Genomic DNA, 23,142 nt, shown 5'->3' with positions numbered 1-23,142 from the left:
TGAATCGAATATGGTGAATCGTGTGCCTCTTGCAGTATCAACTTCCTGATCTCCGGGTCATTGGGCACGTAAACGCGGTCTTCAAACCATAGGGTATCGTGTTCATCCTCACGAAATCCCTTAGCTTTTCCTTTGCTAAGTTTCTCCTTTATAGCGGCAATCTCTTTGTCAGTCCTTTGAGCTTCTCTGATTCTATCCATCAATGTTGACTGAATCTCCAATGCTGCTACATAGCCTCTCGGAACTATTTCCAAACATAGTTCACGAAGATTTTCTGCTAACTCCTTGGGTATTTCTCCCGTCATTAATGTATTGACATGGCTCTTACGGCTTAATGCGTCAGCTACTACATTAGCTTTTCCGGGGTGATAATGCAATCTCATATCATAATCCTTGATGAGCTCCAACCATCTCCTTTGTCTGAGATTCAACTCCTTCTGTGTGAAAATGTACTTCAAACTCTTATGATCCGTGTACATCTCACAATGATTTCCAATGAGGAAATGCCTCCATGTTTTCAAAGCATGCACTATGGCTGCTAACTCCAAATCATGCGTGGCAAAATTCAACTCATGAGGTTTCAGTTGTCTTGAGGCATATGAAACAACTCTCCCTTCCTACATAAGTACTGCTCCAAGTCCTCGACGTGAAGCGCCGCAATACACCTCATAATCTTTGGTCTGGTCTGGCAAAATCAACACTGGTGAGATAACCAAACGTTTCTTCAATTCCTGGAAAGTAGCCTCACATTCCTCCGTCCATATGAACTTGGTATCTTTCTTTAACAACTCAGTCATAGGCTTGGCAATCTTTGAGAAATTCTCAATAAATATCCGGTAGTATCCTGCGAGTCCAAGAAAACTCCGGATCTCTCCAACTGTTGTTGGGGCTTCCCACTTGGTCACGGTATCAACTTTAGTGAGATCAACTGCTATACCTTCTCCAGATATAACGTGTCCGAGGAATCCTACTTCCTTCAACCAAAACTCACATTTGCTGAACTTGGCATATAATTGATGTTCTCTGAGCTTTCCAAGTACCAAACGCAAATGCTCCTTATGCTCCTCTTCATTCTTCGAATAAACCAGGATATCATCAATGAACACTACGACGAACTTATCCAAAAATTCCATAAATACTTTGTTCATCATGTTCATAAAATATGCGGGTGCGTTAGTCAGACCAAATGACATAACGGTATACTTGTACAGCCCGTACCTGGTGGTAAAAGCTGTCTTCAGAATATCCTGTTCTCGAATCTTCAACTGGTGGTATCCTGATCGCAGATCGATCTTGGAAAATACCTTAGCACCTTGCAATCGATCGAACAGATCATTGATCATCGATAGTGGGTGCTTATTCTTGATCGTTACTTCATTCAATCCTCGATGATCAACAACCATCCTTACCGATCCATCCTTCTTCTCCACTAGAAGTACTGGCGATCCCCAAAGCGAAGAACTTGGGCGAATATATCCCTTATCCAGTAACTCCTTAATCTGCTTCTTAATTTCCACCAAATCCTTTGCTGGCATCCTATATGGTCTCTTCGATATTGGCCCTGTGCCTGGCAATAGCTCAATCAAAAACTCAATATCTCTATCCGGTGGCATGCTTGGCAACTCTTCTGGAAATACTTCAGGGAAATCCCTTACCACTGGTACTTCCTCCTGCACAACTCCTGTTAGGCAATTTACTTGAGTCCTCTTTGGCACATGTCGGGATACATACTTGATCCTTCTCCCTTCTGGGGTGGTAAGCAAAATTGACTTACTAGCACATTCAATATTCCCTTCATACTTTGATAACCAATCCATGCCTAATATCACATCCAATCCTTGGGATTCAAATACTATTAGGTCTGAGGGAAAAACATAGTTACCAATCCTTAATGGTAACCGATCACACCATAGACTAGCCACATACTCTGCTCCAGGCGAGGTTACTAACATGGGTGACCTAAGGGCTTGGGTTGATAGGTTATACTTATCCACAAATCCCCTTGAGATGTATGAATGTGATGCACCAGTATCAAAAAGAACGAGTGCAGTAAATGACTTGACAAAAAACTTACCTATTATTGCATCAGGCTGAGCTTCAACCTCCTCCACGCTAACGTGGTTCACCTGTCCCGTGTTAAAAGGGTTCGGCTTCTTTCCAGAACTTCCATTGCCATTTTGGCCTTCAGGACATTCATTGGCATAATGTCTGGTCTTCTGACACTTAAAGCAAGTGACTTGGCGCAGGTCCTTCTTGGCTGGGGTTGATGGGTTGGTGCGACTCTGGCCGTTGCTTCCTCCATTGCCATTTCCATTCTTGGTACCATTGTGGTTGTACGAGCTACCTCCTCCATGGGTATGCTGAAAATGTCCTCTCGGTCTAGGGGTAAAACGTCCCCCTTATCACCCGTGGAAACCGTCGTCCCTCGGCCACCCTGCTCGGTACAATACTGCGGAGGGGTTACGACACGGGACTCCTTCCCGCATCTCACCCCCGGCTCGCCACTGTGGATGGTGCGGTCCTGTGGAGGGGTTATAGCACGGGACTCCTTCCCGCACCTCACCCCCAACTCGACCGGAGACGTCGAAGTAGGAGAGCACCGTAGACCTCCTGTCCAGGCGCCCCTCCCGCCGATGAAAAGTCGGGCTCTGGTATCTGGGTGTGATGGATATCCTGTGCACGGCCCCCCAAACCCGCGGACATCCCAACAGAAGCCACCCTCGCACCGGGAGTAGGCTCCGCGGTTGTCATATCGCCAACTAGAGTCGGCACTGGTGGCAGCTCAAGCTCTGTCGGGTCCACTGCCTCAACCCTGGTGCTCCATAACCGGCTAGGAGCGGACCCCGGTGCAAATGAACCAAAGCGAAGCGTGTTCATCGAAGTAGTGGACAGGGGCGCCTCTTTGGTAGAACTGGCTACCTTATCAGACTGTGTTGCTGGCCCCTTGTCCGACTCCGGCAGTGTATCATCGGCCCCCTTCTCCTGGTTCCCGGGTGCGCCACCACCCTCAGTCATATCCATGTCTTGTGTCCCATCCCCATCCTCAGAAACTGCAGTATCCTCGATCTCAAGCTCTAAGACATAAGTGACTCCAGCATGTGTCCATCTGACTACATCTGGTATATGCTCAACACTCACAACGCTGACCAAAAGCCTCGCAGCGTTTTGTGCGCGAGTGAATGGCATGTCAACCTTTTCTGTCTTACCAATCAAACCACCCAAACTCCAAGCAATCAGAAAATGTTTTACATATTTAGGTGGCACGCCATAAAAACGAACCCACACCTTCTCCAAAGGTGTACCCTCAGGTTCCTCCTGCTTCCACTCGTCGAAAGCGATAACAATATTTGTGCTCGTAACTCTGCATAAACCCCACTTAAGAACATGCATCTGATCCTCTTTAGTGGGAAAGTTGACCTTATAAGACTGACCTTCTAACTGCTCCGGGTGCCACTGATAATTACCCGGCACTAACTCACGTAGCTGTCTGACGATCTGAGCCTCGGTCAACTGTCCATTAGTAACTCTGATAACTGCCGGGAAAGAACTCTCAATCATTTGTGGTAGAGGATCCACCTCCGGTGTCTCAAAGAACATCAACTCCTTATAGCAGACCCCAAAGATGTTAATGCCAGGCTTAGGACCGGAAAGGAGAGGGCATTCCCCGGTCACATGCTGGGAGCGGAGGCAATAATCACAAAGCTCATTCGTACACTCTGCCACGAAATGACCTGGTTCACCACATCTGTAGCAGGGCAACTTTTTCTTCTTAATTGCCCACTTAGAGAGTTTTTCGCCCTCCGCTTTCTCCGGCCCTTTATCAGACATGCCATCCTTAGACTTAACACCTCCTGTAGTCACCGGAACATGCACTGCTGCGAGAGCCCGAACCGCGTCCACTGCCACCGCAGGTAACGAGAATGAGTCTCCCACCCCATCAGTTGTATGCTCAAGCTCCTCCTCCGAGGCCATATCCGCAGTAGGAGGTGGTGGCGGTGGGTAGTGTCGAGGCGGTGGTGGTCGTCTCCCTCTCCCACCGCGACGATAGCCACCTCGGAATCGATCCCTGGGTCCGGCGACACCTTCAACAAAATTACCAGGTGGACCTTGAAAATGTCCAGTGTTCTCAAAATTGTACCGGTTATAACCACGGCCGCCACCGGATGAAGACCCACGGTGCAGTCCCTCACCATAAGCATCATACCCGTCATCTCCCCACTGACCGTATCGGTTGTAGTTCTGAGAATCTCTGCTGTAACCAGTGTATCCATCACGCCCTTGCATGCCGCGACCCCTTCCTAGGGTCAGCGCCTTGGTTGTGCCGCTTCATCCGGCTGGCACGTGTTGGTCTTGGATGCGTGGGTGGTCGTCAGCGCACGTGAGGCATCGGCCCCCGTCGCTCGGAAGATTGGGTGCCCCGACCAGTCCCGACTCGGGGTTGCACCCCTGTTGCCGCCGGCCTTGGAGGGAGTACAACACCCCGTCCACCCCCACCGCCCGGCGTGGCACCGCGGCCAACACCACCAGCGCCAACGACGGACGGTGTTGCACGACCGGTCGCGCCCGCCGCGGCAACAGTACTGGCCGGCATAGCGCCACGACCAGCTCTGCCAGAAAACGAGGCGTCGCGGCCAACACCACCAGCGGCAACGACGAACGGCGGTGCATGACCGGCCGCGCCCGCCGCGGCAGCAGTAATGGCCGGCATAGCGCCACGACCAGCTCCGCCAGAAACCGAGGCGCCAGCGGCGATAGGTGGCCCTTGCTTAGAGGGCGGCTGACCACGACCTGCCATGCCGCCGGCGGATGAGATCCTCCTCGCCCGTCCAGTGCCCAACAAAGGAAATCCCGGACTCGAAGCCCTAGACACAATCGTAGGATGGACTGTCTGCAGTGATACATGCACGTACGTCCGCTCTGGGATGCGCGAGGCATGGGCCTCTGGTTGGGCCTCGCCTGCACCAAGAGAACCCACGACCATCGCCACATCCAAACCCACATCCAGCTCAGGTCCACGGCCCAATAACGCATTCAAACGAGCCCGTCTGGCCGCTCGAACAGCGCTCGCCGATCTCGCCACCGCCGATCTTGGCGGCGGCGGTGGCCGGCAAATATTGCCTTTCTTCTTCTTTCGCGTGACAAGAGTCCAATTTTCGGGCAAAAAATCAGACAAAGTTACAAGCTTTCTCATTACCTTAGGAATCGGGCCAATCCACGGCTTTATGACTGACTTGGAAATAGGAGTTTTTGAACGACGCCGATCGCTTGTACTCTTGGGCACCGGCAATGGATCGGCATCCAGCGAGGCCATAGGCAATCCGGTGACCGTGGTGGCGGTTGGGATGTGGCAATCATCTCTTTTATAAGCAGATAATGTTTTTTTGGCAGGCAATATTGAGAGCTTTATTGAAATGAAAGCATTCACTAGAAAAAAAAACTCTACAAACTGGACTAATCTCGTAGGTTTTGAAAGATTGTTGAACACACTGTGGCCGAGAACACGCCTTTGCAAGGAAGGATCGAACTGCTACTTCGTTGCGTAGTGTCGAGGACGAAGATAAAGAGTAAAAGGTGAAACAGAAGACTCAAGACGACATAAAAACAAAGCTTCATAACCTAGCATGTAGGCCAAATTTGCCTTCCATCTTTCGAGATAAACTTTTCTTTATGTTAGAAATTCACACAAGCTGGGACCAATTACTCTCCAGTGATATCCTTCTTTTTTAATAATGAGGCAACAACAACTCTTCAACAATCGTAGCAGCCCGGAACGATGGAAAATCGACCGAGCTCTACTTTTTTTTCTATGATTAAGGGTCAATTTTATTTATTTAAAATGAAGCATTAAAGAGATATAAACACAACACAATGAGCACTTTCCCAACATATATATGACAAGGATGCACACATGTAACATCAACATATACACACAAAGAATCACGTCAACAAAAAGTAAAGTCATACAAGTCTGAAACATGGCTCGATCAGATGGATCCGCAATGACTCAACAACAAATATATGGAAGGACAACTGGTTACGACATGATGAGATGTTGAGGCCGTACGGGTGCAGGGTTCCGAACCCTTACTTGTCATTTTATGTTTGAAAGTAGAGATACTCTTCGAATAGCGAAGCTCATAGTCTAGTCAAGTTTGCTCGTTCTTTAGGTCAGGGGCGTCATGTGTGGCTTGGTCAACCCCATGACCCGAGATGTATTTCTGGCTTACGACGAATATAAAACTTGGTTACCCCTTAAAAATAAAATAAAAACCGGAACCAACATGTTCTAAAAAAAAGCTGGGCCGATCCTTTACAGAAAACAGCAGCAGGTCTCCAACAGTCGTAGACTCGTAGCAGGGCGGCATGACGGGAAATCGCCGAGCTCTAGCTATGCTTACGTATCTGCAGGCTATAGTGATCGATCACAAATCATCTGCATAGCACTCTGGACGGAGATGGTCCCGGAGCACAGCAAGCACATCGGCGCAGCTGACGACTCCGACTAGAGCGCCGGTGAGCTCATCGACGACCCAAACATGCCCGACTCGGTGCGCGAGCGCTTGGGCCATGACGGCGACCAGCGAACTCCCAGCATGACACGCCGCCACGTCCTCCGTCGACCGCCACCGGAAGCTTCCCGACGACATCTTCCTCGCGCGTCTCGCAGGCGCCAACGGCAAACACTCCTCGTCAGATGACGTTGACGACGACGACAGAGCTGCAACGTCCGTCGTGTAGGCGGCATCCATGAGGTCGCACATGGCATGAAGCCCCTTGTCCGTGAGCTCGGCTCTGATGGAGCGGAGCAGGAACTCGGGCGGCGAGAAGTAGCAGTCGATGTACGTCATGGCGTCGCCGGCCGAGAGCGCGGCGAAGGCGGCGGACACGGACTCGACGTCGTCGCAGGAGCCGAGCACGCCCGGGCAGATCTCTCCGACGAGCGCGTCGTCGTCCGCCACGACGGCCACGGCGGTGCCGTGCCCGATGGACCTCTGCAGGAGAGGGATGGCGTCGAGCGCGTCGTCGTCGACGTGGACGGCGTGCGCGTCGTCCCGGCGCACGAGGCCGAGGGAGGCCACGGAGAGCGCGGCGACCGGGGCGAAGAGGGAGATGGAGCCGAAGAGGTGCCGGACGATGTCTTGCTGCGTCAGCACGCAGTAGCCGGCGGAGGCGTGGTGGTGCTTCTTTCGGGCCCGGGCGTGGAGCGGGACGAGCAGACTGTGCGAGTTGTTGGCCAGCAGCGCGTCGATGGCGTCGAGCAGGCTGCAAAAGTTGGACCGAACAGTCAGTTTTCTAGTCCAAAATGGGCTGGTATGGCCCTATGGCTGAGAGAGACGGTTCCGATTTCAGAACAAAGTAGTAGCAAGATTCAAAAGGTACGGCGGCGGCTGACCACGGCCGTATTCACGCACCTCGTCTGTGGATTCACTCGGCGGGTGACGCCGTGATCGCCAACCACGGCGGTGAGCACGGACACGGGCCGGCGGAGCGCGGCCGCGGGGTCGCCGAGGTTGCCGCCGTCGCCGCAGACGTAGCACAGGATCTCCGCGACGCTGACCTTGACGACGGACAACGCGGCCGCCTTCTTCGCGTCCGGGGGTGCAGCGTCCACGAAGACGAACGGGTCGGCGCCGGCGCGGAGCGTGGCGAGGGCCGCCGCGATGGGAGTCGACGGTGGCAGCACACGCACCGCCGGCTTGCCGATGCAGAGGTCGGAGACAACGTGGGACAGAATGCTCGCAGCCATTCTGGCACGAGAGGAGTGCAGAGAACGTGTGTTACTGGAGAGCGGGATGAGGCGATGCAAGTCATGTAGCGGTGAGGGCTATTTATAGGTGGAGCAGGCGGGACGTGCCATGTGCTGTAATCTTGCGAGGACATTTGGAATGTTCTGCAACAGAATCAATCCGTGTTTCACTAATTTGATGTAAGACCTAAATTAAGCATACATGTTGGAAGACCACCAGAGGTTATTTCCGACAGTTAGTGTAATACTAGTACTTTTCCTTTGATAGGTTATAATGGTTAAGGGCATGTACAATGGTTGATAAGGTAGTCTTATCTTAAATATTGCATGTAATTTAGAGATGACAAAAAAACATGTCTACAATGGGTCATCTCTTAGCTTTATCTTCAATAACTAGTTATTCCTAAAAACATGGTGAGACATATTGTGCTAAGAGATCATCTCTTGCCTTCTCTTAATTAAGAGAAGACAAGCCTTCTCTTATAATTTCTCTCTCCTCCACCTTATCATTTATCCTACGTGGCATTGCTAAGATAGAACCATTGTACATGCCCTAACACCCTATCTATTGTAGCGAGATAGCTCAGGTGTCATGTATCGAGCACCAAACATCTACCCATTTTCAACCATGAGTGCGTGCTACCAGAACCATTTTCAAACAGGCTGGGGCCTTGGAGTACAGCTTGGGTATTTTTCAATAACAGTCCTACTTCAATTTGGCTTGCCCAAAACACACATGGCCGTCGTTGATATAGTAACATTTGCCACGGCAGACACGACGGGAAGATGCGCCCTGTCCCCGTACGACACACTACAGCCCAAATCTGAAGTACGAACACACCCATCTAATAGAAAATTTTGAGGCGAGCAACAGCTATTACACCCCGAATGCAGACAAGCCGGGGAACGGCGCGACGTAGCGTCCCGGTAGACGCCAATCCCGCGGTCTTCGAACACGTCGACGAGCCGTGCTGCCGTGCAGGAACAGCTGGGCTCCGAGCCGTACGTATCGAAACGGCCAACGGCAGATCACATGGTGGCAGTTGGGGCCGTATCGCTACGAGACGAGGGGTGGCGGCGCCGCACCATGCCCCGCCGCGGTCGTAGGCGCTTATTACCTTCCATGGAACTTCGTGCATCGTGATCCCAGCTCACGGCCCTGTGTTCCCAGGCTGAGGACTCCACAAACTTGCACAAAATGTGGTGTTTTAGTCTAAAACTTGTAAAATGTTATTGAGAACTCCATAAATTTGACGCCCTATGTGATGTTTTGGTCCACAGCCACTCACAGCATGACATGTGGCAGTCCAGAGGGTGGACTGGTCAGCTGTGGCGATTTTGCACAAAGGCCCCTGGCGTTCACTTGATTCAACCCGCACTACACCCCGTCGCTGGTCCCGTTTCTCCCGTTCCCCCACCCCACCACCTACCGTTCATGTCCCCCTTTCTCCTTCCTGTTCACCATTCTCCATCCTCTCGCTCTCCCTCTAGCTCTCTCTCTCCCTCCTCTGTCGCCGGCAGCAAGGTCCCTTCCCCCATCCCCTGCCTTGAACATTTGCACAGCTCGTGGCCATGGTTTCCTTGAGCGATTCTGGCAGTCCGTCCGACGCTGAGTCAGTCTGCAGTGAAGTGCAGGTTAGATCTCTTTCTGTGGTATGGTTAGTTAGGGTTTCTTTGGGTGTGCATTGTTAGTTAGTAAATGAAGCTGATTTACTTTTGTTTTAGCTACCTGCCACCATCTTGTGTGTGGAATGGAGCGGCCTGGCCACAGATCTGAGTTCTAGATGTGAGCATGAATGTGTGTGTGAGAAGCTGGTGGCATTTGAATCAGTGGATAGTGGGAGGAGATTCCTAGCTTGTGCACAGAAGGTTAGTAGCTCATTTGGTCAGTTTGATTCAGCAGTTTAGTTCTGGCAGTTAGATTCAGTGTTTGATTCATTTGGTCAGTTTGATTCAGTTGTGTTGACAGCTAGATTCGGTGCTTATGTTGTTGTTTTTGCTTCTGTCAGTTAACTGAATGTTTTTGTTTTGTTTGTAGTTCTTTAAATTAAGTGAATATTGTGGATTGTTGTTTGTAACTCTGAATTTGTTGTTTGTTTGTAGTTCTTTAAATTAAGTGAATACATTCAGTTATATCTGTCAGTTAACTGAATCTTGTTGTTTGTAACTCTGAATGTGTGGAAGCTGACAAAACCAAATCAAGTAAACTGTTTGTTCTTCATGTAAACTGAACATTTGTAGTGTAGTTGAGCCAGTATATAACTAATTTTTTTTCATTTTACTGAATATTTTTCTTTGTTGCAAATTTGTAGAAGATACCTAAATGCAGCTATCTGGAGTGAGTTGACCCTGAGTGGCCTGCCCCTTTGACGATGAGCCTAGCTAGGATTTGGGGCATGTATGAAGATGAGAACAAGCTTAGGCTCCAGGACAATGTAGTTAATGCTGCAAAAAATCTTAGGGTTGTGAGAGAGAAGGAAAAGATGGAAAAAGATTTGAGGTTTTTTAAGGTTGATTTTGCTCAAATGGTGGCTGAGAAGGAACAAGCTCTGGCCCAACTAGGCAACACACAACTAGCTCTGGCTGACATGAAGGAAGATTTGGATAACAATAAGATGTCTGACAAATCATTCACAAACATTCATCAAGTTGTGAGGGCCAAGGCAGAGAAAGAGAGGGACCTCATGAAGCAAGAGAGGGACAGTATCATGGAAGAGAGGGACAGTCTGGTGCAACAGAGGGACAACCTGGTGCTGGAGAGGAATGTGCTAAAGCAAGAGAAGAAGAATTAGAGTATATGATTGGTGATCTTTTCAAACATAAGGAAGACACCAAGGGCAAGATAAGGAAGCTGAAAAAGATGCTTGAAGAATTTGAGTGATGCACTGGTTATTGTAATCATTAGTAGCAGGTCCAGTATGACCTTGCACTTGAAGTTCCAGACTTATTTGTATTCAGTAATTTTACTAATTTGTGTACTGAAGTATGTACTTCAATTTAAGTACTTTTATTTAATTGAAGTGTCTTATTATTGATTTAGTGAGTTAACTGTACTTTGACAGTTAACTAAATTTTTTGACAGTTAACTGTACTTTGACAGTTAACTGAAATTTTTGACAGTTACCTATACTTTGACAGTTAACTGAATTTTGGGAGTTAACTGAATTTGGTCATAGTTAACAGTACTGAGTTTTGTCATCTGAGTGCACTAAGCTAACTCAAATCTGTTATCAAAGTCGGAAGAAAACTAAATTTGTTATCTGAGGGCACAAAATTTCAGTTAACTTAATTTTTCAGAGTTCTGAATGTTTAACTAAATATGTGCATACTATTTTGGGAAAGAGTTGGTTGCAACAAATTGTTGCATATGGACCCTAGTCATGGGATGTCATGCATCAGTACTCCACATGCAAACATTCAAATTGTTAACTGACAACAATATTCATAACTAACTAACTACAGCATTGGATACTTCAACACCTAAACAGCAACATTCATACCTTAGTTTAGCATAACTGGCCATACCATCATAGTTAAACATCTTAGTTCAACACATTAGTTCACCATCATACTTAACAACACCATAGCATCATAAAATAACTTATATGCTCTGAATATATGAGCACACCTAAACAACATTGCCTAAATACTTAACTTATATGCTGCTCTACTATATCAGCATACCTAAAGTCTTCTTCTTCAGCTGCATCACATCTTCTTCAAGGCTTCTGCTTCAATTCTTCTTCAACATCTTCAGCCTCTCCGAGCGGCGCACCACCCCATCTGCAGGCCTCTTGTTGCTTGCATTCTTCTTCCCCTTCCTGCCGTCTGCCTCGTCTTCCTGCATAGGCACCTTGTCTGCCTCGTCCGCCTCCTCTTGCTTGACGACGACGAGGTCAGGCACATCTGGCAGCGCGTCCACGTCGATGGGGAGGTTCACAGACCGTGGTGCCATCAGCACCTCATCCGGCTCGTCGTCAGAGAGGACGATGACGTCCACCTCCCACTCTTTAGACGACTCAGTCTCCGGGTCGTTGCCAGAGTCCTCGTCGGAGGTGAGGTGCTTGTGCTCAGAGTCGGACGATGAATCCGGCTCATCATCAGAGAGGACGATGACGTCCACCTCCCACTCTTCAGACGACTCGGTCTCCGGGTCGTAGCCAAAGTCCGCGTCGGAGGTGAGGTGCTTGTGCTCAGAGTCGGACGACGAATCCGCGTCGGAGACGTCGTCGGGAAGGAGGAGCTCAGGCTGGAACCTGTCCCAATACGCCCTGTTGATTGGCGCGGGGAGGGCAAGGACGACCTCCCACACGCGCTCCGCCCTGGAGGTGACACGGTTCGGATCCGGCTGCTGCGGCGGCGCCCTGGCGGACCGGTACATCCACCAGCGCGCGCGCTGGTCCAGATCATCCGACCGCGTCTTCCCCATGGCGAACTGCAGGATCTTCGCCGAATGGACGCCGACGACGCCAAAATTGCCGCTGGGCATGGCGCGACGCCTCTCATCGTCCGTCATTGCCTTAATGAGGCCGCGCGCGTGGTTCCTCATCATCTGGATGCTCGGGAACCAGCGCGCGATCTCCTGCAGGTCCGCCCGCGCCGCCTGGTCATCACCGGCCAGATCTTCGACGGCCCTCTGCCATCCGAGGCTGTCGTCCATGGCGTCGGCGGCGGCTTCGACCTCGGCGAGGGTTTTCGGGTGTGGCGATGAGATGGAGGTGGGTAGCACAAGAAACGAGGAGACAAGGGAAGTGGGGAGTGGTAGTGGGCGATGAGGGCGGTGGGTTGCCGTCTTTAAGACAAGTGTGAAAACTGAATCGTCGGCCCGTCGTAAAAATTAGTATTAGTACAACAGTGGCAGCAAATACACCAGACCACGACTACTACTCCACTGGCATTGCTCCTAGCTTACCAAAGCACGGTCCTGGGTTCGAGACCCAGGCCGAACATTTTTTGTTTTTTTACCTTAAACAAAATTCAGTTATCTGTAGGCCAAATAATTGCAGCTAAGTACATTCAGTTTGCTGTAACAGTGGCAACAAATACTTTGCAAACTGACATACTTAACTGAATTTTGGACATAATGAACTGAATTAAACTGAACTTTGAAAACTGACAGAACTTAACTGAATTTTGGACAGCCTTAACTGAATTAAACTGAACTTTGCTAAATGACAGAAGTTAACTGAATTTTGGAAAGCATTAAAACCCAGCTAATGCCACATGTTTGCCATCACAGTTTTTAGTTACAAAAGGGCACTTAATGCCACTGTTAGCCATCAAATAATGAGGCATTGGATGCTCTTTTCTGCATCCAAAAAGGCCACTCAATGTTTTACATTGCTTCAGGCCTTAACAAAAAAAGTGACAGTCTGAACTGCCACCAAATCAAGCATCAGGGGGAGCATTTAGATCAGGAATTAGGTTGTTGCTAATATCTTCTCCAAACATCAGCCACCATGCCTTCTCACCTGGAATTGCTCCTCTTCCTGTACCTGCACCTGCATTTCTTCCTCCCATGCCTCTCCAAGCATGCACATTTCTGCCTCCTCTTGCTGGAACTGCATCTGCATTTGCTCCTCTTCCAAGCACTGGATTTGCTCCTCTGCCAAGCACTAGATTTGTTCCTCTGCCAAGCACTGCATTTGCTCCTCTGCCAAGCACTGCATTTGCTCCTCTTCCAAGCACTACATTTGCTCCTCTGCCAAGCATTGGATTTGCATTTGCTCCTCTTCCTCTCCTTGTTGCTGGATTTCCTTCTCCTCTTCCTCTCCTTTTCCTTCCTCTTCCTCTGCCAGTAGCTTCAGATCCTTCTCCTCTGTCGGCTATGGTTCTTGCCCTTGTCTGTCTAGCAATGTTCATCTCTGTAGTGACCCTTGGCTGTGGTATTGCAGCACCAGCAGCATCAACAAATGAAGACTGTTGTGGCAATGGGCCATGAACTCTTTGTTGAGCTCTTCTAGCTCTATCTCTGGTAGCCATGTTGAAGACCATGCTGGTGGGTGACTCACTAGGATCTAACCTAGGATCTGGCCTGGTAGGGTATATGTTCTGCAAAGAAGCTCATATTATTCAGTTATAACTGAAACATTCTGCAGTTAGAAGTGACACTTTATTAGTTACAAGTGAAACATACCTGCAGAAAAGTTGGATCATCATAATTTTCATCCACCAGCTCTACCCCTTCTTCAACAAGTGCTTCCTGCCATCTGTAGTGGCCCTTTCTGTTGTGGTCAGCTCTGCCACATATGGAGCAATGCATTGTAACACCTTTCTTGTTCAAATATCTCACACCATGTTTGATTTTCTCTTCAGGTGTTTTTTTCCTGTTTTTCTTTGGCCTGCCCAGCTGTTTAGTGAACACAGGTGGAAAAACCTTGTATCATGGCTGCACCTCCTAGTATTTAGGGTCTCTTAGAGGGACCAGTGTGTAGCCATATGCTTTCATATAGTTCTCCACAATGTAGCAGTCATGAACCATTAACTCTGGGTCAATTCTTTCTTCCCTACAACATGCTATGGAATGGCCACAAGGCACACCAGATAACTGCCATCTCCTGCAATCACAGGTATGCAAACACAAGTCCACTGAGTAGATAGAATTTCCAGACTGAACTCTGAATTTTTGTTGGTCAGTTTCTGAAACATGACAATTAGCAGCAAATTCAGTGTTCTTGTCTAACTTCTTCTTGATCTTTGGACATATTCTCTGCCCTACCCACTTTTCTATTGCCTCTTTTTGTTTGCTCACAAGCCTTTGCATGATTTTGTAGAATATATATTCAAGCATTGACAACACTGCCATCTCTCTGCCTTCAAGGATATAGCTGTTAAACACTTCAGAATTATTGTTCAGTAGAATGTCACATTTGGGAAATTCACTGAAAAATGCTTTACACCAAGTCTTTGGATCAAGTCTTTCAGTCCAATGAAATCCAGCTGAACTATCTGCATCCATTTTCTCACAATTCTGCCTCCACTTCACTTTGTTTGGTGATCTTGCAATGGCCCACAGGTCTTGCTTCAACAACTCTCCCTTGTGCTTCTCATTGAAATTCTGATAGATATGCCTCACACAAAACCTATGCTCTGCATCTGGCCACACTTTCTGCACAGCATTTATCAATCCCTTTTTCTTGTCACTCATAATTGTGAAAGGAGCACTGTTAGTGATGTTTAGATCATCTCTCAAAGTTGTCAGAAACCATTCCCAGGATCCTGTGCATTCTACTTCAACCCAACCCATTGCAATGGGGAAAATGCAGTCATTTGGATCAATTCCAATAGCACTAAGCAAAACTCCTTTGAACCTTGTTTTCATGTGACATCCATCAATGAAAATGATAGGCCTGCACCCCTTTAACCACCCTCTTTTACATGCATCATAAGACCAGTACAGTGTCTTCAGACACTTCCTGCCCATTGGAAATTTTGGGTCTTTCTTAAACTCAGTTGATAACAGAAATGTAGAGCCAGGGTTTGTACTCCTTAACTCATGACCATAGTCCCATAGCCCACTGAACTGATGTTCTTCATCACCATGGATCTCTTTCAGGGCTGCAGTTCTAGCCCTTGCTAGCTTCCATCTGTTAGGGGTCACATTGAATGCCTTGGTGATTTTTCTTGAAAATGTACCAAGTGACATTTTCTGGTCATCCCTGAACTCATCTATGAAATACTGGCACAGAAACTTAGTTGTCATCTGCCTTATCTTCCATTTCTTCTGACAAATGTGCTCTCCATAGTAAGCCTTGATTACAAATCCACCTGTCTTGTTGTCCTTCCCAGCTTTTAGCCACCATGGGCAACCTCTTTCACAAACAACCTCTATTCTAGTTTTGTCATTCTTTAACTTCTTGATCTGAACTCTGTTCTTAACAGAATATGCAGTAATAGCAAGTCTAAGCTCCTTCACATCAGCAAAGACCATCCCAACTTTGAAGGCAGGGGCAACCATGTCCACCTTTGAATTGAAGGCAGTAAACTTGTACCTCAACTGCTCTGCTTTCTCAATGGGCAGATTAAGATCTTCATCATCAAGCAAATAGTCATCTACCTCCACATCATCCTCTTCTTCCTCAGCTTCTTCATCAACATCAAAGTCAATATTGTCATCATAAAGATCATCATCCCCCTCATCTATGTCATAATCACTATCACTGAAATCTGAGTCAGAAACAACTACATCTTCAATTACTGTTGCTCCATATTCAGTAAGCAAATTGTGATCTACACCTTGTATAACCAAGCTTCCAGGTTCTGTTCCAGTTGCAGGAAACTCTAAAAATGGCTCATCTTCATTGACAGAAATTACACTCTGGTGGAAAGATGCTTCACTTTCAGTGTGCATTGCAACAGGGCACTGAATTGATGGCAATGTGCATATGGATTCAGCCCTGAAATTGCTGATGAAATCTGCATGGTCAACCATAACAGAAAGCACTTTATGATTGACACTAGCTCTGATGATGTGTTGCACATCATCATCAGATTTAATTCTGACCAAATCATCTGCAAATTTGTCAGGCAAGCACCAGTAAAGTATGTGCTCATCCACTGGATATCCCAACCAAGTTAGGTGGTCTTCAAGGAAAGAATATGAGAATGTGGTAGCATCAACATAATCAAGAACTTCCACTGAAGGGTTCGAGTACTCCAAATTACTGATTGGGCCACAGAAAAGTCCACCATGCTCAAGTTCAAGTGTAAAGAAAGAAGTGTCCACCCTTTGTCCATTTGCTGAATCACACACTGCATCAAAGATGTGTAATTGTAAGCATTGCACAGTGATGTATAAAATTAACAGTAAAATTCAGTTAGCTCAGAAGTTCAGTTAAATAAGATGTTCAGTTAACTACAGTGCACTAAAAACATTGTGAATAACTACAGTGCACTGACAAAATTCAGATAACTACAGTTAACTGAAAAAATTCAGTCAAATGTCCAAAAAGCAAGAATTGGGCTAACTAAAGTTGCTGCCATTGAACGCAACCAACTGGTGGCATCACTAACACCATTGCACAAGTAAGCATTAGCATTGGACAACTAAATTTGGTGGCAATGAACACAATCCACTATTGCCAGATTTGCTTCCGGTGCACATGAATGGAGGACCGAACAACTCGCATCTAACAAGCTAACATGTGAACGAGAAAGAAGGAACCACTTGTCAGGCCAAACCCAAGACTTTGGGAGGTTAAAACCTAACCTAATCTACTCGGCCAAAACCCACTACGCAAAAACCCTAAGCTTACTGTCGTAAGAAAAACAAACAGCATCCAACAAGCACACCACCGTGAGACACACAGACGCGGCGAGGCTGATGTGGACGGCGACGACAACCCGATGACGAGGAAACAGAGCACGGGCGGAACAAGGAAGAGGCGGAAGAAGGGACAGGAGCTCACCATAGTCCGGTGGGATGACGCCGAACGGCCGGATGAGATGAGCGGAAAGAGGTGGCTCAATCCCGCCGGTGAACTCCGGCGACGACGGCGCCATGACAACCGTCATCAACAAATCGCCACACACACTGTCTCCCCAACAGGACAGCGGGAGAGATCGAACGGATCTATGAACTCCTGTTGCATTTAATTCAGGTGGGGTGTAGTGCGGGTTGAATCAAGTGAACGCCAGGGGCCTTTGTGCAAAATTGCCACAGCTGACCGGTCCACCTTTGGACTGCCACATGTCACGCTGTGAGTGGCTGTGGACCAAAACATCACATAGGGTGTCAAGTTTGTGGAGTCCTCAGTAACATTTTGTAAGTTTTGGACTAAAACACCACATTATGTGCAAGTTTGTGGACTTGGGGTGCTATTACCTCTTCCTAGGCACAACAATTAGCATGTGATGTAAACCACACGAAAACGATGTTTCTAAATCTCAAAAATTATCGGATGTTAAGATGGTGGTGTAAATTCAAGTTCAAACAGATTTTGCTGTTTTTTCTTTCATATCTCACATCTTGTAATGTGTTTCGTCTTCATTTTCTGCATGGCAATAGAACATCACCCTTTTAACATTCCATATTTTTCTTTGATTTTTTTCAGAACTTTTGAACGTGGTTCCACAAAGTATTCTTTCAACGTTGGCTTTCATGTGTTACTAGAGGCTGGGGCGCCACCTGGTGGCACCTCCTAAGGCGGGCTTGTGCGCACTTATCTTGTCTCGGCACATTCCTCTGCCATGTTTAATTCTTAGTCTCTCATGTACATCAATATGGACGTATGCTATAACATTAGGATCTCTTGATCTCTTGGATGTAGAATCAGCTTACAATAGAATCAATTTCAATGTGTATGTATGCTTGGTTGCTCCACCATCTACCAAACAGAGATGGAAAAGGGAGAGAGAGCTGCCATTAGATGGGAACCTATATAAGAAAGAGAGGGAGGGAGGAAGATGAGTGGGAGCAACGAAGCTGAGTATACCCACCTGCTGCATGCGGTAGACTGAAAGGAGGGGGGGAGCGGGTTGAAGACCTAGGAGCGAGCCAGCTGTTGGTTCCTGGATCGAGCTGCTACTGCTTCCTTCCGTCATCCTCATCCATCTCTATGTCTTCTCACTCCACACCACCTTGCCAGTGACCTTTTTAGAGAGATATACAGGAATTGAGATGGAATCCAGTCAACCTAATATGTTCGGCAAAACAAACTATCAGTGACATTTTTAGAAAAGAGATGTACATAAAAGTAAGCAGACCTTCCAGCAAAAACATCATACAGGAGACATATGATGATCATAGGATTGGGAGTTTTATGCGAGAACGGAACCTGGCAATCTATATCAAAAAGATATCTTAACTGGAAAATTAAGCAACAAGAAGATCACACTTGAGTTGTTATAATTACTTAGGAATTTAGATTCTTACTTTTCTTTTAGAGGCCCAATATCCTAAATCACTTTGAGCAAATTTTACTTAAACAAAATATCTAAGAGTAGACTCTGGTTGATGAACTTTCAGAAGTGAAGACCGTCTAACTGGATTACAGACTTCGACAACGACATAGTCCCCAGTCAACACGACAATTCAACCGCTTAGTACAGTACATCTTCCATCACCCGGTTTATATGTGCAATCTGAAATAACCAAGAGATTGAAATAGTACCTGTAATACGTGGTCTCTGGTCTGCAACATAGATGCCAAAATCAAGCAGCAAGATCCAAAATATATCATTGACTTCGCAAGCTCCCATCACCCGGTTCACCCGGTTCATCGCAGAGTACGTACCATGGGAAGGTGTTGCCTGCGACAGTAAAATCTTTGGCGTGGCATAGGCGAGTGGCCACCCCTTCCCGACTCTTATTGTGTGCACCTCCTGTGTGTGCGTGATTGTGCGTACTAATCTTGCTAGCGTATTCGTTAACGTATATGTGCAGTCTTGCTTTGCATTGTGGGTGGGACATGGATATGCACAAAATTAATATCTAGTGTATTTATAATCAATTTAATGTTCCAGGAACACCACTTCGAAGTGATAATATAGATAACTATATCGTTAATAAGAACCGAAGGTAAATCAAAAGAACCATTCCAAGGTTTTTTTTTTCTGTAATTTGATCTTCCTAGGTATATCTGAGATTATCACGGAGAATCATGTCGTGAAAACTGAGAGAACAATGATGGGATATGGGACACTCGTCAAACTTCATGTTGTAGTCCTATGATCATATCCGATTCTTTTGCTTTTTTTTCAAACTACATCGGAAATTAGTATATAGAAAAGTGAATCTGCCAAGAAGATTAAATTTTATTTTTAGTTAGGAGGATCAAACTGACGTGCATAGTTGCAGCTACCTCTACAGAAATATAATTCTTGCATCATGTGCATAGTTGCAGCTACCTTGAACAACAATAATAATTCTTCCTGTCATCAACATCTCACCAGAATATGATCAGTGTAATGTCATAAGAAGTCAAAACTCTCTTGCATTTGTGAACTGAGAAGTTCTTGCATCACCTTGGCCCTGCATATCACCTTGGTTGCTGCATACTGCAATCATGACAAAAAGTACATGCTATAATAAGTAGAGCAAGAAGGAAAGTTCATACAATAAAATCAGTAGAGATGACTTACATAGGTTATATTGCATGTGAAGTAATGGGCAATGAGAAAAAGTACAGTGAATATCACATGCATGTATGTAATAGAACTATAGAACAGAGTGAGGTTCTAAGATATGGAAGGCATATCTTTACAATCAGAACTTCACTATATTTGTACCCTGAAAAATCAGCTAGCGTGAGGCTGTTCCAAATGAATCTGCATATTAACAAAAGCTGACCACCAAAAGACTATGGACGTTTTTTGCATAGGTTTTAACAAAAGCATATTAACAAAAGCTGACCACCAAACGTCCATATAAAACCTAATGTTTTGTTATTAATGGTTATGCAGTATGTCTTGCTGTAAATAAAAGGCTGGTTTCACAATAGACCAAGATAACTGGTTAAATGCACATGGACAAAAGAAATACAATGCGACCAAGATTGCTCGTAACAAGAGAGCGACTACAGTGACACGTAAAATGCTGCATACAAATTAAGTATAAGCCCATCTAAGCAGCTTCTCATTGCGATATACAGTTGATGGAGTATACGGCTTCATATATGGTTTCTAATTGATTGTTCTCCATATACAACTTCTCATTGTCATATATAGCTCCTCATTTCAATCGATTGTGCTCTAAACAGAGATGCACCAGCGAGAGAGACTTCAGGTAGACATTCATTTGTGCAAAGCCTTTCAAGTAGACATTAATTTGTACAAGGCCTACAGACGAAGAATGCAAATTGATGAACTCAGCTGGTTTGTAAGAGCCCATTGTTGGAGAAAGAGGCAACACAATTAAAAATACATAATATAATAAACCTTTACACAAAGGAAAGAAAGAAAGGAAGGAAGGAACATAGCAGGGTGAAGAGGTAAGTACATATCATGCCATGCTATAACTTATTTTAGACATATTGCACTAACATCTTACCTGGTTGTGTTAACTGTCACTTGACGCCTGAGAAGCATGACAGGCGACAAAGCCTAGTTCCTGAGAAGGTAACTGCAGGAATATAATTTCAATAATCATTACACTGGCCCAGAAATCGGGAACACCACAACACTGCCAACAGATACTGATTAAGGCTCAAACTGAAATTGGACGTCCACGCTAAGTCAAATGGAAGGTAGATTCTAGTCAAATGGGAGGTGTATTTCAGAGGTCATGCTGACAATTTACATATTAGATAGATGAAACACCAAGCCATATTTGGCCTATTAGATGATTTCTATGAGTCAAGTCTTCAGGTGATATCCACATCCACAAGAGTCGCGTCTGAGGTCGCAATACACCACACTAAGTTACTACTGACTCAAACTTCTAAAGATACATGTGCACAAACCCATCTCATGTTAGCTAATTCAGCAGCTTTAACTTCATGCCTCAGAACTTGTGGGCCTGTTCCTGGATGGTTAAAGCCAGATAAGGAGGAAGACAAACCAGAGGATTTCTGATTGTCGCATCGCAGACATCTAACCGAGACACATCTCGCCGGAATCACGCCCATGCCCTCCCTCCAATACTCCTAACCAAAGAGACGATGGAGGTAGGGTGACCGCGGCGGCGGTGCCGGAGAAGCTCGCGGTCCGCCGGCAGAAGCAGCAGGCGCTGCACGATTATAAGCGTCTGCGCATGCTCGACGGCAGGTGCTCCCCGAAGGCCACCCGCCACGCCTCTCATATGTAGCGCCTCGCGCGGAGCCACACCCAAGGCCCGTGGGAGAGAGGAGGAGGCCCGGTGGCGGAGATCGAAAGCCAGAGGAGGGACGTGGCAGGAGACGAGGAAGGAGAGGAGGTGGCGGCGGCAGGAGACGAGGAAGGGGAGGAGGTGGCGGCGGCGAGCGGAGGATCCCGACTCACGAGGAGACCCTGGTTAGGTTACGGCTATTTCGATCGCTCTGTAGTCTATCATGATTTTTTTTCCTACGTATCGTGGGAAGGTGTTACCTGCGACAGTAAAATCTTTCACGTGGCATAGCCCAGAGGACGCCCCTTCCGCGATTGTTAATGGGGTTCATTCTCTCCCTCCCTGTCCCTTGCAAGCTGAGGCGACCACGCTTCAGTTTACAGTGTCCAATTCAAAACTTGCCTATCTACACAGACAACCTCATACTACTTGCTTTTCTCGCTCTGGACACTTCTGCATGACTTTCACCTTGATGATCAGGTTGAGGATGACATTGTTTGGAAACATGTTGTAGATGGAATATACTCGGCGGCCACTGCTTATAAGGCGCAATTCCTTGGCCTAACACACTCACCCATTCACTACATGGTCTGGAAAGCTTGGGTTCCCCCTAAGGTCAAATTCTTCGCTTGGCTGGCCTTGCAAGACCGGATTTGGACTGTGGACCGGTTGGAGCGGCGCGGTTGGGAAAATTGTGAGCTTTGCCCACTTTGCAAGAGGGAGCAAGAATCATGCATCCATCTTTTCATCAAGTGCCGCTTCTCCATTCGGCTCTGGCGATCGGTCATTGACAAGTTTGATCTTACGCACATTGACACCTCGGATCGGCACCTTGAGGACTCTCTTATGCGTTGGTGGGATAGAAGAACCAACATGCGAAATCTAGACAGACGAGCGATAGCCTCCCTCACCATGCTCATCTCTTGGACTCTTTGGAATGAAAGAAACGCCCGAGTGTTTCGTCACAAGAGTGCGCCACCGCCTATTCTTCTTCAAAATATTTTGCTTGAGGCCAACCTATGGGTTACAGCGGATGCTAAAAAACTAGGGCGTATCGTTGTACAAGAGTAAGAGTAATTGCCATGCCGTTTATTTATAGGGTCACTTGCAAATTGTCACTCTATTCTCCTCTTATTTAATGGATGAGGCAAATCTTTCGCCTCCGTTTCAAAAAAAAAAACACAGCCTCACCCACGCCGCAACCTCATCCTCTACCCTGGACATTGGGAAATTTGAGGTCAACTAGCAGGTTTCTTTGCTGCAACATCTCCAGATTAATACCCAGGTGCTCCATATCTCTACTAATCCTAACAGGAAGCAAATACATGTGCATCCAGTGCTTATAACTTGAAATTAATGTGAGTACAATAGTGAGATGTAGCACAGCGCACAGAGATGTCCTATGCTCTTAGGCAATCTAAATGTAAAAGATTTCCAAATGTAAACTATTCTTGATGGTAATATAATTCCGCTTTCGCCTCCCCTTGTTCAAATAATAAAACAAATACTTGAACATATCATCAGCACATTACTGCGACCATCAAACATACAAGCAGCGAGATGCAAGAAAGGCTCTTGATTAATGAGTTAATCACGAAATACCCTAATTTTGTTGTTAGGGTTGCTAACAAGAAAATTTGGGGGGAAGCTA

General features: G+C 46.7%; 1 protein-coding gene and 1 long non-coding RNA gene across 5 annotated transcripts; both read right to left on the bottom strand.

Annotated features, from left to right (window-relative positions):
- Positions 1–6,159: 6,159 nt before the first annotated feature.
- On the bottom strand, positions 6,160–7,756 carry LOC119319320 (CBS domain-containing protein CBSX5-like). Its single transcript, XM_037593811.1, has 2 exons — positions 7,413–7,756; positions 6,160–7,263 (listed from the first exon to the last, which is right to left on the bottom strand). Exons 1-2 carry the CDS (start codon positions 7,745–7,747, stop codon positions 6,423–6,425), a joined length of 1,176 nt encoding a protein of 391 aa, XP_037449708.1. The 5' UTR covers positions 7,748–7,756; the 3' UTR covers positions 6,160–6,422.
- Positions 7,757–17,797: 10,041 nt separating this feature from the next.
- LOC119317246 lies at positions 17,798–21,697 on the bottom strand. Of its 4 annotated transcripts, none has more exons than XR_005153559.1 (4): positions 21,246–21,697; positions 20,736–20,807; positions 18,185–20,524; positions 17,798–18,072 (listed from the first exon to the last, which is right to left on the bottom strand). It is a non-coding gene; the product is annotated as an uncharacterized LOC119317246 (long non-coding RNA). The 4 variants fall into 4 exon arrangements; XR_005153561.1 differs by having other exon boundaries at positions 17,800–18,072; positions 18,185–19,744; XR_005153558.1 differs by having other exon boundaries at positions 20,736–21,697.
- Between the last annotated feature and the right edge of the window lie 1,445 nt (positions 21,698–23,142).

This window comes from Triticum dicoccoides, chromosome 6A (genome assembly GCF_002162155.2).
Source record: "Triticum dicoccoides isolate Atlit2015 ecotype Zavitan chromosome 6A, WEW_v2.0, whole genome shotgun sequence".
Taxonomy (NCBI): domain Eukaryota; kingdom Viridiplantae; phylum Streptophyta; class Magnoliopsida; order Poales; family Poaceae; genus Triticum; species Triticum dicoccoides.
Note: the sequence above shows the minus strand (reverse complement) of the source record. Positions and strands in the feature narration are given on the sequence as shown.

Bases quoted from the DNA above. Each gene is read 5' to 3' on its own strand.
- LOC119319320 (XM_037593811.1), bottom strand. From the start codon at position 7,747: ATGGCTGCGAGCATTCTGTCCCACGTTGTCTCCGACCTCTGCATCGGC. The intron at 7,264-7,412 runs GTGCGTGAATAC...CAACTTTTGCAG, and splicing joins CGAGTGAATCCACAGACGAG to CCTGCTCGACGCCATCGACG.